The sequence below is a fragment of the Armigeres subalbatus genome, chromosome 1, assembly GCF_024139115.2.
Source record: "Armigeres subalbatus isolate Guangzhou_Male chromosome 1, GZ_Asu_2, whole genome shotgun sequence".
In the NCBI taxonomy this organism is placed as follows: Eukaryota; Metazoa; Arthropoda; class Insecta; order Diptera; family Culicidae; genus Armigeres; species Armigeres subalbatus.
The window spans coordinates 85,280,915-85,296,970 of NC_085139.1; the positions used below are offsets into that span (position 1 = coordinate 85,280,915).

Here is a 16,056-nt window from a genome sequence, read left to right on the forward strand (position 1 = left end):
TAAAACAGCCTAATCTAATGCAGTTCAGGGGCAGCCTCCCATTTTAACACGGGAAGAAAAGACCGACTAGCAGGGGTCACATTAATGGCAGTGGTCGAGAAAAAAGGTAGGGGTACCATGATTGAGCGGAACGAGATCGATTTTTTTAAACTTACTCCATTTACCCACTTACATCAGTGTATCTTACTACATTAAGGGTTAAAGCGCACAGCTTGTAAAAGCGACCGTACCTTTGAGACCTATTTGTCAGACTTTGAATTGAATTAACGCTTGCTAGTCTTGAGTATCGAGTTTATTTATCACATAATATCTATCCTTATAAAATAAAAGACATAACAGCTTGCAATTGTTAGGTGTTAATCTACTAGGGAACCCTCTCTATAATTTTCGCACAAACATCCCAGCGTCTGCCGCCCGGATCCCCCTACCGGTCGCTAATACGCATCCATATCAAAATTAGATAATTTTAAATGTTGCATCACGTTCCTTGCCTCGAAGTACCCGGTATCCTGTGGATCATCTGGGTTCGGAATGAACGGTGGCGGCATTGATTCCATGTTGTCCCACTCGACTGGTTCGAAGAAGGACATCGCTTTCATCTGATCGGCCTTGGGCCTCTTGCTGGGATCCATTTCTAGTAGTTGCTCTACCGCCTCGACCGCTCCCGCTGACAGGGCTTCGTCATCCTGGGGCCACTCGATGTTGCGACTCAGAATGTTTTCAAACACTTTCTGTGGTGTTTCGTCGTTGAATGGGGGTACGCCGGTCATGAACTCGTACAAACAGACCCCCAATGCCCACCAGTCGACCTGGGGGCCATGGCCTTGCTGGAGCAGCAATTCGGGAGCAAGGTAGTCCGGTGTTCCAAGGATTCGTTCATCGGACTCCATCGGTGCTCTCCGCACCGATTTCGGTGTCCTGAATGGCGTTTTGACGGTTTTGGGAGTGGTGCCCACATTGGGAACAGAGGAATTGGCCGTGCAGATAGGGGACATGACGGATTCGTCGGTAATTTTGAGGAATGCTTCCGTTTTCCGTAACTGCTCGACGGAAGTAGGCAGCGCAAATCGAGTGTTTTTGAGTTTGGCCAGTGGACCGCCTTCGCGACGCACTTTCTGTGATGAAACCGGCGTGGAGAACATTACGGTGCCTAGATTTTCATTCAAGGGCATTTCGTCGTCGGATAGCGAGCGTACCTTGAGAACGCCCTTGATAGGAGAAGTTGCCTTTCGTTTTTTCGGTGTGCTACTGCCGATGTCCATAACATCGATTTCCTGGGTCAGTCCGGTACTGGCGGTACTTCCGTCCGGATCCGACACAAGCGAGTCAACCCGACTAACCAAGTGTCGTTTGCGTTTGATACCCCTGAAAGGTTAGTTAATTATTAATAAGCGATCTAAATCACATAATCTGTGTTATGTAGAAATGCATACAAAAATAGTCTAGGATTTTACTAGCGCGAGTCCCATGTCGATTTTTGATGATTTTGATTTTCTTTCTGGAATAAGCATAAAATGATCTAATTTTTTATAAAGAAAAAAATATAAAATAATAGGCTTTGTTCTAGAAATTATCAATTTACGAAAAAACGATGCCTTTCAATATTCAACGCTTGGCAGTTGAAGGAGTTGCTGACCGCCAGAAGCTAGACGAGCAGATAGGCGATGTCAACGGGACTGGTGACGTCAACAGATTGTGGAGAAAATCCATGAAACCATAACAACACTGGAAGTGTTGGGAAGTGCACAGCTACGTCAACAAAATTGTTGGTTTGATGAGAAGTGCGAGCGAGTGGTGGACGAGAAAAATGCTATCATGCAATAGAGAACGGTACAGTTTAGCCGTCCCGGTAAAAAAAAACTGGGCGCAGAGGCGGAAGTTAAATCCCTAACTCCAGAGATGGTAATAATGTGCAGGGATCTAGACAAGATCACGTCGGAAGAGGAGCTCAAGGATGCACTAAAGTCACAGTTTAACGTGGGTGAGGTGCAAATGACTATCCGAATAAGGAAAGCATACGGAGGCACACATACAGCAATGATTCGGCTGCCAGTAACCGCTGCTAACAAAGCTCTGAAGGTAGGCAATCTGACTGTTGGATGGTCAAAATGCACATTGAAAGCCGCCCCGCCAGTGAACAAACAAATGGAGAGATCCTTCAAATATTTGGACTTCGGACACCGGGCAGGAGCTTGTAAAGGTCCGGACAGATCCAACAAGTGTTGGAAATGCGGAGAAACAAGTCATTTTGCGAAAGACTGCACGCAAAGACCCAAGTGCATGCTTTGCATACAAGAGGACGGAAATGACCATCAGACGGGTGGCTACATATAAGAAGGCGACCACAGGCCAGCAGTAGTGGATATAATTCAGAATAATCTGAATCACTGCGATACCGCACAGCAACTGTTATGGCATCGTTTCTGTTGATGTGCGACGTAGCGATAGTTGCAGGGCCGTATCAAGATCCTCCTGATAACGGCAACTGGGTGGCTGATAGAACGGAAATGGCTGCGATTCAAGTTATGGGCAGTTTGCCTATCCAAGAAGTGGTAGAGAGTTCATGTGAGGGAATCGTGATCGTCAAAATCGGTTGTAGGTCAATGCCCAGATGACCAATCCCCAGAATCAGTTCCCCATAACGGTATTTCCCAGAATTCCATTTCCTAGAACGACTAATTCTCCAGAATGATATTCCCCAGAATGCACCAATTCCCCAGAAAAAAAACCCGGATCACCTACTCCCCAGAAAGAAAAAGGTATCAGTCTAAAAAACTGTTATGTTGTCTTGTCGCTGTTATTTCTATAAATCAAACTAAATATTATATATCTCGCTTAACTTTTCAAAAGGACCTAAGTAACATTTTTTTTCGTGAATTAAGGTGATTATACAATCAAGCCATGTGGTGAATTTCAAATTCACCACACGTTTTTCTACTCCTATTATTAAAAGTTCAAAACCAGCGTAATATTTTTGTACAATGCTGAAATTAAAGTCGATTGCTTAGTATGAGTAATCAAACGATCTACAGATGTTGCAATCCCCATGGACGTTGTTGTTCTTTCAATTCGTGCTCTTGAAAAATCACTAGAAAAAGCACGTGGTTTCCAAGATGGCCGATTTGTGGCTTTGTTGTATAACCACCTTAATTTGAGTACTGCAATCAAAAGCTTTCATGTTGTTCTGTTGATTGCGCCATTCAAATTAATTCATAAAAAAAATCTATTACTAAATACTATATATCTATTCAAAAATACTTATATTGAAGTAAGCATTTGTCCGGAATGAGCATGCATGAGCATGAGCATGAGATGATCGTACAATTCGTAGTTGCTACTCCGTGATTGACCAGAACTAGCGGAATTGCACAAGGAACCAACAGATGGGACTTGGGATTAGCTCTCCATCCTCAATGTGCACGTTCCGAAAGCTCAACTTTTAATGGGTCAATAACGGCGCCGGCCACGTCCTTACGATCATCGAGGGAAGGGAAGTAATGTTATTGTAACAACCGTTGTTTTAAAGACCGACGAATCGTCTGCATCCCTACGGTTGTTACGGGAAGAAGTATTGTAAGTGGGGAGAGGAAGTGTTATTAGATAAGGTGCCGTCAGACGTTGCAAGCAAATCACTCGCAACGAGTATTTTGCTCGCAGAAAGTGACAACTGTCAAAAAATTTCCTGTCTGACTACACTGAAAGTGATTGCATGCAAACAAATGACAACTCGTAAGCAAACGCTCGCTTGCAATGTGTGACTGCTAAGCGTTAAAAATTTTCAACTCGCAGAAACAAAATTGCGCTTGCTAGTGCAGCACTAGCATATTTTTCGCTCGCGAAAGTGAAAACGTTTTCAGGTGGCAGTGTTGCACTGCAAAAATAGGAATGAAATTAGATTTTGTGGCCGAAAAACAAGTTTTTTGTTTTTGTTTATATTTGCATGAGAGTAAATCTGTCATTTGCTTAAAGTAAAAAATTGCTACGTGTGACTGCAATTGCGAGTGCTCTCAGAAATCATTCGCTCGCACGAGTGATTTGCTTGCAACGTCTGACGGAGCCTTTAGATCAGGATTCACCTTGGCAAATGATGTAATCCAAGTAACTATCATGTTAATGTTGACGCGAGAACAAAGTAAATATCAGCTACGACGTATTGTGTTGTGTCATTGTTCACCCAACGTAAAGGCAGACAATCAATCGCTCCGGTAGAGCAATTACTAATTTATCTTTTATCTGTCCGTGATTGTTCCATATTCATCTAACGCGAGAGAAAATAATCATTACAAAACATAGATTTTTTCACGTACAGAAAAAAATAAAAAAAATAGTTATATCTCTTTGTACGTTGGTAGCTAAGAACTATGTAACTACCCAGGTAACCAGTAAGCATTATATAAAGCATTTAAGTGGCATTATATGCGCCTTTACTGCAAAGCATTAAATGCCAATAAGCCCTATAGTCGCCTTTAATGCTATTTTAATGCAGGTTTTGGCCCAATATATGGCTTCTTAACTGCTTAATCCTACTTTATCGATAAAGTAGAAATTTTACTAAGTAGCATTTATTCAGCATCCGAAATGCTGAATAAATGCTTAATTTAAAAAAAAGAAAAAAAGGTTTTTTAATGTTTTTTTTTGTCTTATTTTTTCATATTATATCCTTATTGTATTTTCAATATTTGAAATGGAACACAATGTTTTACTTCTATAGCGGGGATTCGAACTCGCGCTCTTGCCACCCGACACTGTAGTTTTGATCGCCCTTACCAGCTAGCCCATAAGAGAGAGATGGTAGCGGGAATAATTTTGTCCAACATAAACATTAAGCCCCTTCAGGAACATTGAAATTAAATTTAACTCATCTCAGGATGCAACCATCACAAACGTCATACCCAGGTGCAATGAAACAGCTACAGTAGGGCTGCTTTAATGCATCCATCGAAAATAGTGCAATGGAATAATAAAATGTAGCTAAACTATATAATTAGTAATAGGGTTAGGTTAACGACAAGTACTCCTGTCAATGGCCGGAATGGAAAAAAACATTCTGCACGTGCCGATTTCTATTCTCAAATGTAAGTTCATTGGACAAATAGTATACTATAGCTATAGCCTATAGGCTATAGCCGCTCGATGCCCGCTTTTCCACACTTTCGGTCCTGTCCAGCAAATCTCCTGCAGCGCCGCGACGTCGAAGTTGCGGGGATGTAATTCATCGTAGATCATCCTGTCGCAACCTGCGAAACCTAGCGACTACCGCTATCTGGTTCCATATTGGAAAACGTCCGACGTTTGAACACTACAGGGTTTAAAGTGGCACTAATGTAGCTGTTTCATTGCACTTAACAAAAAACAACATTGTGCATTCAAAGTGCTATTATAAGGCTATGCCTCACATGATTGCTTTGAGAATGCTTATTTAGAACAGCCAGGTTTTCGAAATGCTTATATACAGCATAAAGCATATGCAATGCCAATTTAATGCTACTATAGTGCTTACTTTAATGCTTATTGGTTACCTGGGTACTGTATAGGAATGCAAATTGGTTTGTGATAATTCTAACATAATCTGCCCCTGAAAAATGTATGCTGGGTGTTTCTGTAATTGTAATATTACGTGGTCCTACTCAGGAAATTACGTACCGCACATGAGAAAACATCACAATGTTATTGATTCATAGTTTAGCGGCGACACGTGATGTTCTGAGCAAATCAACCACTTTCTTAATTTGTATTAAAAAATGTCAAAAGAATTTGTGAAGGAATGCAGCAGGAATTCTAGGAGAAAATCCTGGAATAATTCCTAAAGGGATCAACAGATAAATTCCTGAAAAACATTCTAAAGAGAAAAACATATTTTTATTTCTTTTTAGTGGAATGTATTCAACCGTCTAAGACGAGTTAAGTACTCTCCATTTAATTCCACCAATCACTTCGATATCTTTGCAGGTACGTATTTCGACCACAACTGTGTGGTCGTCTTCAGTGTCTCGTACTTGACTCGACCACACAGTTGTGGTCGAAATACGTATCTGCAAAGATATCGAAACAATTGGTGGAATTAAATGGAGAGTACTAAACTCGTCTTAGACGGTTGGATTCTAAAGAAATTTGAGGATGAAGAGCCGAAGAATACTTAGAAGAGAGTTTGGAGGAATTGCCGAATTTTTTCTGGTGGAATTGCCATAGGAATTACTTGACAAGTTTTCGATGGACCTCCTGGCAAAATTTCCGAAAGATTCTCTAGACTAATTGCCGAAGGCATTCCTGACCGACTTGCCGAATTATTTTCTGAATGAACTATTGGAAAAACTGTCAAAACTATTTCAAAAGGTCTTGTCGTAGCAGTGGCGATGTTTTTTAAATTTTTTTTTAATTGTCTCTGAGGGGGGTTTTATGTTCTATGGTCATGCCGAAGGAGTTTCTTAAAGACTAGCCGAAGGGATTGCTGGAAAAATTGCCGAAAGAATGTATCGACGATTTTTGAGACATTTCATGGAAAAGCTGCCGAAGGAATTTCTGGAGGAGTAACCGAAGGAATTTTTGAAGGAATTGCCGATGGAATGCCTGACGGATTTGCGGTCAGAGTTCATGGATGAATTCCTGGAGGAACTGCTGCAATTAATGCTGAAAGAATTACCTAAGTAATTTTGATGGTCATCGATGAAGTGCCAAAGAAATTGCAAAAGGAATTATTTGCAGAAATGCCGAAAAAAAAAATCATGGATGAATGAACACCTGGAGGAATTGCTAAAGGAGAATGTTTGAAAAAATTGCCCGAAGAAAAAAACCCGAAGAAAATGAAAAGGATTTTTTGAGGATTTGCCGGATGTATTCGTGAAGGGCTTTTCGAAGATATTTCTGAAGGATTTGCCGAAGGGATTTGTGAATGTATTGCCGAATGTATTTCCGGAGGAATTACAGAAGATATTCTTAGAAGAATTTCCGAATACTTTGCTAGAGGAATTAGCGAAGGAACTTTTTGAAGAATTTCGGAAGGAATTGCGGGTGGAAGTGGCACGGCAAATGCTGGGTAAAGCGTACCATTGGTACTTCGCGTACCTGAAGGAATAAAATAGACCCCATCTCGCGGTCCTTAGCCTCTTACCCAGCAACTCCTATCCCTACCTCCCCGCGGTGCTGGCCGGGATACGAGCAACCTTAGGGAAGATCGGGTAACCAACCCCGGTGGGAACTATGGTCGTATGCTGACAGGGAAGGGGGGGTTTGCTCCTCTCCGGAGGTGCAAATCTTATTGAGCGTCTGTTCTCCATGTCAGGATCGGCTCACAACAGCGTCTGTTCTCCATGTTAGGGGCGGTTGATCATCGTCCGAGTGCCAGCGAGGGACTCTAAGTGAAACTGTGCACCATGGTCCACCGGAAATAAGGAGGAATGGTCCTCCAGAAATTTAGGGGGTTTGGTGTCAGGCCCTGCAAGCCAGCCAAAAAAAAAACTCACGCAAGGAACAATCAACAACAGAGTACGAACCGGAACCATCGAAGACCACTGCGACGAAAAGGGATTAGCGATTGGAAACTCGGTTCGTGGAACTGCAAATCTCTCAACTTCATCGGGAGCACACGCATACTCGCCTGTGCTCAAGGACCGTGGATTCGACATCGTAGCGCTGCAGGAGGTTTGTTGGAAGGGATCAATGGTGCGAACGTTTAGAGGTAATCATACCATCTACCAGAGCTGCGGCAACACACAAGAGCTGGGAACAGCTTTCATAGTGATGGGCGACATGCAAAGGCGCGTGATTGGGTGGTGGCCGATCAATGAAAGAATGTGCAGGTTGAGGATCAAAGGCCGGTTCTTCAACTTCAGCATAATCAACGTCCATAGCCCACAATCCGGAAGCACTGATGATGATAAGGACGCATTCTACGCGCAGCTGGAACGTGAGTACGACAGCTGCCCAAGCAACGACGTCAAAATCATCATAGGAGATTTGAACGCTCAGGTTGGCCAAGAGGAGGAGTTTAGACCGACTATTGGGAAGTTCAGCGCTCACCGGCTGACGAACGAAAATGGCCTACGACTAATTGATTTCGCCGCCTCCAAGAATATGGCCATTCGTAGCACCTACTTCCAACACAGCCTCCCGTATCGGTACACCTGGAGATCACCACTGCAGACAGAATCACAAATCGACCACGTTCTGATTGATGGACGGCACTTCTCCGACATTATCGACGTCAGGACATATCGTGGCGCTAACATCGACTCTGACCACTGTCTGGTGATGGTTAAACTGCGCCCAAAACTATCCGTCATCAACAATGTTCGCGGTACGCGGTACGACCTAGAGCGACTGAAGCAACCTGATGTCGCCACTGCATACGCGCAGCATCTCGAGGCAGCGTTGCCGGCAGCGTTGAGGGTGAGCTCGATGGGGCCCCTCTTGAGGACTGCTGGAATACAGTCAAAGCAGCCATTAACGACGCAGCGGAGAACAACGTCGGGTATATGGGTCGAAGTCGACGGAACGATTGGTTCGACGAAGAGTGCAGATAGATTCTGGAGGAGAAGGACGCAGCGCGGGCGGTCGCACTGCAGCAAGGTACCCGGCAGAACGGGGAACGTTATAGACGGAAGCGGAGACAGCAGACCCGCCTTTTTCAGGAGAAGAAACGCCGCCTGGAAGAAGCGGAGTGCGAGGAGATGGAACAGCTGTGCCGTTCTCAAGATACACGCAAGTTCTATCAGAAGCTCAACGCATCCCGCAAAGGCTTCGTGCCGCGAGCCGAAATGTGCCGGGATAAGGATGGGAGCATCTTGACGGACGAACGTGTGGTGATCGAAAGGTGGAAGCAGCACTACGAGGAACATCTGAATGGCGCTGAGAGTCTGCTTGTACTTGAAAGTCAAGGCAGCGGAGGAGATGACTACGTCAGTTCAGCGGACGATGGAAGCCAACCAGCCCCCACCTTGAGGGAAGTCAAGGATGCCATTCAACAGCTAAAGACCAACAAAGCCGCTGGTAAGGATGGTATCGGAGCTGAGCTCATCAAGATGGGCCCGGAAAAGCTGGCCACTTGCCTGCACAAACTGATAGTCAGAATCTGGGAAACCGAACAGCTACCGGAGGAGTGGAAGGAAGGGTTATATGCCCCATCTACAAGAAAGGCGACAAACTGGAGTGTGAGAACTTTCGAGCGATCACCATCCTTAATGCCGCCTACAAAGTGATATCCCATATCATCTTCCGTCGTCTGTCACCATTAGTGAACGAGTTCGTGGGAAGTTATCAAGCCGGCTTCGTTGACAGCCGCTCGACAACGGACCAGATCTTTACTGTACCGCAAACCCTTCAAAATGCCGTGAATACCAGGTCCCAACGCACCATCTGTTCGTTGATTTCAAGGCGGCATACGACAGTATAGACCGCGTAGAGCTATGGAAAATTATGGACGAGAACAGCTTCCTGGAAAGCTTACCAGACTGATCAAAGCAACGGTGGATGGTGTGCAAAACTGTGTGAAGATTTCGGGCGAACACTCCAGTTCGTTCGAATCGCGCCGGGGACTAAGACAAGGTGATGGACTTTCGTGCCTGTTGTTCAACATTGCGCTAGAAGGTGTCATGCGGAGAGCCGGGTGTAACAGCCGGGGTACGATTTTCAACAGATCCAGTCAATTTATTTGCTTCGCGGATGACATGGACATTGTCGGCCGAACATTTGCAAAGGTGGCAGAACTGTACACCCGCCTGAAACGTGAAGCAACAAAAGTTGGACTGGTGGTGAATGCGTCAAAGACAAAGTACATGCTTGTGGGCGGAACCGAGCGCGACAGGGCCCGCCTGGGAAGCAGTGTTACGAAGACGAGACGGCGTGGAGCGCAGCGAGCGAGATGGGCAGACCAGGTGCAGAACGACTTGGCGAGCGTGGGGCGTATCCGAGGATGGAGAGATGCGGCCTCGAACCGTGCATTGTGGCGTCAAATTGTTGATTCAGTGTTATCTGTTTAGATGTTAACTAAATAAATGGAATGAACATTACTTTCGTGTAAATTTCAACAACTTTTTCTATCTGTGTAGTTGGAACGCTTTCGATTAACAAATGTTGCGGACGGAAAAAGAGGGGAGGCTGCGTTTTCTTTCCTTCGAAAATGCAGGCAACTAATCTTTGGATGCATTAACCACACTAAGTCGAATCCAACAGTCGGAATCGCAAAAAGCATTGATCATTACCACAAGTGAACATTTTAAGTTATCGTACCGTCGTCGGGGGAGACAATAAGTCAATTGGGGGTGAGAAAGGGGTCACTGTTTCAACTACATATAATGCTATTAGAATAGATTTAATGTATATGAGGAAAAGCCCTCCTTAGCCGTGCGGTAAGACGCGCGGCTACAAAGCAAGACCTGAGGGTGGCTGGGTTCGATTCCCGGTGCCGGTCTAGGCAATTTTCGGATTGGAAATTGTCTCGACTTCCCTGGGCATAAAAGTATCATGGTGCTAGCCTCTTGATATACGAATACGAGACCTTTTTGAACCATTTTGTTATCCGATCTCCAGACTGTCGGTGAGGATGCTGACCCATTGTCACCTTCAGACCCATTGTCACCCCGACGACGGTACTCAACAATTTTCATATTTTTTTTACGTAACTAAATTTTCTTCTAAACTAGTGACATAAGTAATCGAATGAATTATCTTAAAATATTCATACATGATGATCACTGCATTCCTCAATGCACAAAACTGTTTTACGTAGTTTTCGTCGAGCGGACGTGTCTTGTACACAACCCCTGAATTTTTTTTTTTGAAAGGCAGCTCAGCTGGTTACGGTCTGATAGCTGATGCTACCATCAATTTGTGGCTTTCCGTGTGATGGAGATCCTCACTTCAACTAGTGCGGATGAATGGCACTACGTGCCATCTAAATTGAACAATGCCAACACTGCCACGAAATGGAAAGACGAACCTAGCTTCGATCCGACGAACACTTGGTTCACCGCACCGGAATTCCCACGTAAGGCGCGAGATCAGTGGCCGTTACAACCTGCGCTGAATAGAACAGAAACAGAAGCTGAACTATGGTCCGTATTTCTGTTTCATGGTACCGTTTCTGGTTAAACAAGGAAGATGCTTGGTCGAACGGTAGGTAGCGTTATTCGTAAAGGCCATAAGAAAGTTTGTGGCTTGTCGTGGCTCTCCGGAAACGTTCTATAGCGACAACGGAAACAACTTCCCGGAGGCGAGCATCTTCTTGCGAAGCAGATCCAGGACATCCATGAGGACTGTGCGGTAACAGAGTGTCTACTCATCTCTAAAAACAAAATTCCCTGATTTTCCAGGTTTTTCCACGTGTTTTACATTGATTTCCAGGTGAAAACAAATGTGCTGTATATAGATGTTTGCGGCAAAATATTCTATTCAAAAAGTAAATATTGCGAAAAACGTTTATCAAAAGAAATTATTAATGGCCTCACAACATTTTTACTCGCTAGTTGATTGAGAAATTCTTTAGAAATTGATCAGTCATTCAACCAAAAATTTCTGCAGGAATTCTATCGTGAATTCCTCTAGGGATTCCTTCGGAAATTCTCCTACAAAAGAATTAACAAATTCCCTTAAAGAGGGAAGGAGGGAGAGAATTTATTCGGAACTTCCTCCAGGATTTCAATCAAAAATTCCTTTCCCTTCGAAAATTTCTTGAACAAACCTTTCGGGATTTTTTTAGATTTTCTTAAAAAAATATATCGAGAATACCTTTAGGATTTTTCCGGAAATTTATTTAAAAATTCTCTCGACAATTTCTTTAGGAATTCCTTTGGACTTAAAATTCGGTCGTTTCTTTAGAGAAACCTTAAAAAACTTCTTAAGGAACTCTTCCGGAAATTTGTTCGAGATTACCTTCAGAACTTTTTACTAAGATTCCTTAAGAAAACCATTTGGGGATTCCTTGTAAGGTTTTAAGATTAAACTATGAACTAGAAATTTGAACACGTGAAATATAATTTCAGCTAAGAAGCTGCAGTTAGCATTTGACGCAGAACAAAGGCCCGAAATACCGGAAATACATATAGTCATATAGACAAGTCATATAACGAAGTTTTGATCGGAAAATAAAATAAACAAAAAAGCTTATGCCTATTGTACTGTACTGTCGACAATATAGGGCCAGGAGCTGAATCAGTGGTACCTAGATTCGGGTGCAACTAGGCACATGACAAGGGATCTGGAACTTCTGGAAGACGTACAAAAGAGTGGACAGAGTAAATACTTGTAGCTGCTAACAAGGAGACGATGAATATTGAAGCATGTTGAACTGCCACTCTCTAACCGGTATGCCAGAATTCTCAAGATGGAATTCAGGTGCACGACGTGCAGTTTATTCCAAATTTATCGACAAACCTTCTGTCGGTAGTTCAGATTGTGGAGAAAAGATTCAAGATAATATTCCAATCAACTGGCTGCGAAATCTTCAACTCTCAAGGTATGCTGGTGGCAACAGGAATAATCGAGAACGAATTGTTCAAGGTAGCGCTGGTAGAAAAACCAGTAAGGCTATGCTGAGCTCCGCTGCCTTCCTAGAAACATGACATAAGCGGATGGGATACCTGAACTACAACTACAAAGAACTTTGCAGTTGGGGTGGTGCGCGGAATTCAAATTTTCGCACAATTTGATGGGGATAAGGCTTCAAACAAACAACAATTATTCGCCCTTACAGAATGGGCTAGCGGAGCGCGCAAACAGAACGATTACCGAGTGTGCTCGATGTGTGCTGATTGAAGCGAGCCTTCCAAAATCATTCTGCGCGGGGGCAACGGCAGCGGCGGTTTATCTTGTAAACCAATCTCCCGCTCGCGGTCACGAATTAACTTCTGAAGAGGCCTGAAGTGCTAAGAAAACCGATGTTTCTTACGTCAGGGTGTTTGGTACGAAGTCTATGGTGCAATGGTGGTTCTACCTTACGTCAAAAATTCTTTGTACGACTTATTTGATTCTGGAAACTAAGACTCAATAAAGAGGCAGGCCAACTTCAAAGACAAGTAGAAGCAGGCTTCTGCCACCTGCTAAGTAGATAGGCGTCAGTATACTTTAAGTTGACCATGCATTAACCAATCAACTGCTACCTAACCGCCAAGCTTTTCACTTGATTATTTCGTCTATAATTACCTAAAATACTCCGGTCTCTTGAAGCATCTTATTCCATTTTTCACCGGCGAATCGCACTGATGTCTCGAATTACAGGATTCATTTATATTACTCATACTATAGCTGCAAAACAGAAACCAGTGTCAATATAAAAAATCCCATATTGGCCCAGCTATTCATCCCACCTGCGAGAAAAATCCGAGCATGAATAGTCCTTGTTGCTGCTGCTGTGATGGCTTGAGCAATCCGCCGGTCGCTCAATGGCTGATAGTTCAGCTGGAATGTTGGAAATATCACTTTTCCGGCTGGAAACACCAGAATCATTGCTGACATGCGTTTTGCACTTGTGATGGCTTGCCCCCGGAAGCTACAAAAGGATGTTAAGACAAATAACAATGAATTAGTTCAACTCGATCTTTTTTTGTAAGTGAAACTTTTCTAAAATCTACCAAGAGGAAATCGAACGAGTCCTTAAATTTCTCCGACATTACCGATCTTGTGTTATATTGGTTCGGATTGTTTTCTTTCTCACAATTGACACCATCACCGATATCACAGGTTTGTCTGTCCGCCCTTCGACTGTCAGAATTGCCATTCAGAGAAACGTAGCTCCCGCTGCTACTTTTTCCTTCGGTGCTCGAATTGCACGTATAATACAAAGACGACATGTCCGCCGTTATTCGGGAGTCCACCGCCTTCTGAAGCTCTTTTGCATCATCCAACAAACTTACGTTCTGTTCGGCCGAAAAGAACGGACTTACGCCGGACATTTTGCTATCGTTCTGCTTGCATTGGGTGAACGAATTGTCAGATTCGTTTTCCGACGATTGCTGGAGTCGTTCTTTGTCAAGCTGCTCTTGCAGGCGCTTATCGTGGGAGCCGAACGATAAATGAGACGTAAGTGAAAGTAACTGCCCGGGCGTCCTGGCATTGAGACTTGGCGAACAGTTGATTAGGTCCGATATCTCCAAATCCCGACTCATTTCGATTCGGCTCAAACCAAAGTCGGTCAACTTGACGTGGCCTGCTGCCGAAATGAGCATGTTGTCCGGTTTAATGTCCCGATGTACGATACCATGCTTGTGGAGATATTGTAGAGCAAGGCATATTTCGGCAGCGTAGAATCTGGCGGCCGATTCCTCGAAAAATCCATACATGGCAAGGAGAGACTTCAAATCGCCACCCACCATGTACTCCATTACAAGATAAACACACGAAATGGATTGTAGCGAGTAGTACAGAATGACGCAAAATGGACTCCGGGACAGGGCAAGAGCATTCCGTTCGGTAATCACCTGTGACACCATGTTTTTGTTTATCATTTCCGATTTACGCATCACCTGCAAAATTGTTAGACCATAATTAGATAATAATTGATTCAGTATTAAATCATGAAATCTACAGCTAGAACCAAACCTAACTTACCTTGATAGCAAACAATTTGTTCTGGTCGTTCCTCTTGTAGCCCAAAAATACCTTCCCGAAGGCACCTCGACTGATTGGTTTCAGAATGCAGAAATCTTTGATCGTTGGAAGCTGCCAATGTATAATGATGAAAAAAGGGCTTGAAATGATTTTCAAATTCTTACCTTAGGACTAGTCGGAGCGGTGAAATTCTCCAACGTTTTAAAAATCGTGTCATGATGTTCCGAACTGTTGGATTTTTTCTTCGGGGTGGTGTGTGGTTCCTCCATGGCGCGCGAACCGTTACGAAACGATTATTGGACCAAAAATGTCACACAAATAAAATCTATGGCACAATCATATCACTGCAATTACTTCCTCAATTGTATGATGTTTTTCAAGTAATAATTTGTTATTCTAAGCAAAATTACTCGCTTTAACATGCGTTTTAAACGGTTAAAGGGCTCTCTCGTTCAGATTTGTAACTGCTTTTGTGCTGTGTTTCTTCTTTTGCGTGATTTCTTTTCCCTCGTTGGCATTTAAACGGACGAAAACATGCGATGATGACGGAACGATGACGCTTGACGAAACGTCCAGATGACAGGCGGTAAAATGCAACACGGTCAGCAAAAAATGCGTAATAAAAATATATAAGATATATCTTAACTTTTGAGAGTACTTTTTACGATAAATGAGTAAGATTTCCGTGAGAAAAAAGAGATGGCAATACAATTTTACTCAGTATCTGAGTAGTTTGAAACGGGCGTGTATATAATGGGGGGTGATGGATTTTTGTAATAAACTATTTAATAAATAAACAATGTTAATAAGGTAATAACAAAAAAATCATAAATACCTAGATATATTAAGATAACAGCTTTCAAATGTGTTTCAAACATTTTCTAAAATTTTGTCTTGGTTCATTTGTAATGGTTGCACAGTCGAATAAACGAGTTGAAATCCAGCTGAGACGAGACCTGCAAAGACGGCTTTCTTTTTCCTTGATTTGACACTTGTTCTTCTTTTCATCACAGTTGATCATCAATTCTCAACTGTTTCCTTGAGTGTTTCACCTAAATCCCGGGTAGAATCTTCTGAGCACAATAAACGTGTTTGCAATTTACGAATTTGTAAACTTATTTTTATAAAGATTTTCCTAACGGAAATAAACCATGTATTTATAACTGTTCAATAATAATCTGTCCGGCTATTGTAGAATACTTTTCAAAGTGAAAAAGTACTCGTAGAATAAAATCATTCGGAAAACTTTTCGAGGGATACCAATACTTTCACACAAAAAGGTGCTGGTTGCATCTGACAATTCGTGACAGCGCTTGCTGGTTGCCATATATAAATTTTCGACCATATATAAATTTGCCCGAATGAAATAATCAGAATTTTATAGAAATAAGTCCAATTTTAACGTGACAATAGGTACAACACAAAATTTATTATTATTTTCTCAACGTGCAGATTCGGTAAAATATGGTTCGCGAAAAGGTTTGCGTCTTCGATGCAAACGGGAAACTGATGATTTTA

The 16,056-nt window shown here is 42.9% G+C and overlaps 1 protein-coding gene across 2 annotated transcripts; it reads right to left on the reverse strand.

Moving 5' to 3' along the window:
- Positions 1–274: 274 nt before the first annotated feature.
- LOC134227729 (serine/threonine-protein kinase greatwall-like) lies at positions 275–15,063 on the reverse strand. 2 transcript variants are annotated; one of them, XM_062709401.1, is made up of 6 exons: positions 14,703–15,063; positions 14,539–14,649; positions 13,605–14,453; positions 13,299–13,480; positions 13,135–13,236; positions 275–1,365 (listed from the first exon to the last, which is right to left on the reverse strand). In XM_062709401.1, exons 1-6 carry the CDS (start codon positions 14,805–14,807, stop codon positions 435–437), a joined length of 2,280 nt encoding a protein of 759 aa, XP_062565385.1. In that variant the 5' UTR covers positions 14,808–15,063; the 3' UTR covers positions 275–434. The 2 variants fall into 2 exon arrangements, with proteins under 2 accessions (XP_062565385.1, XP_062565375.1); XM_062709391.1 differs by having other exon boundaries at positions 13,563–14,453; positions 14,703–15,062.
- Between the last annotated feature and the right edge of the window lie 993 nt (positions 15,064–16,056).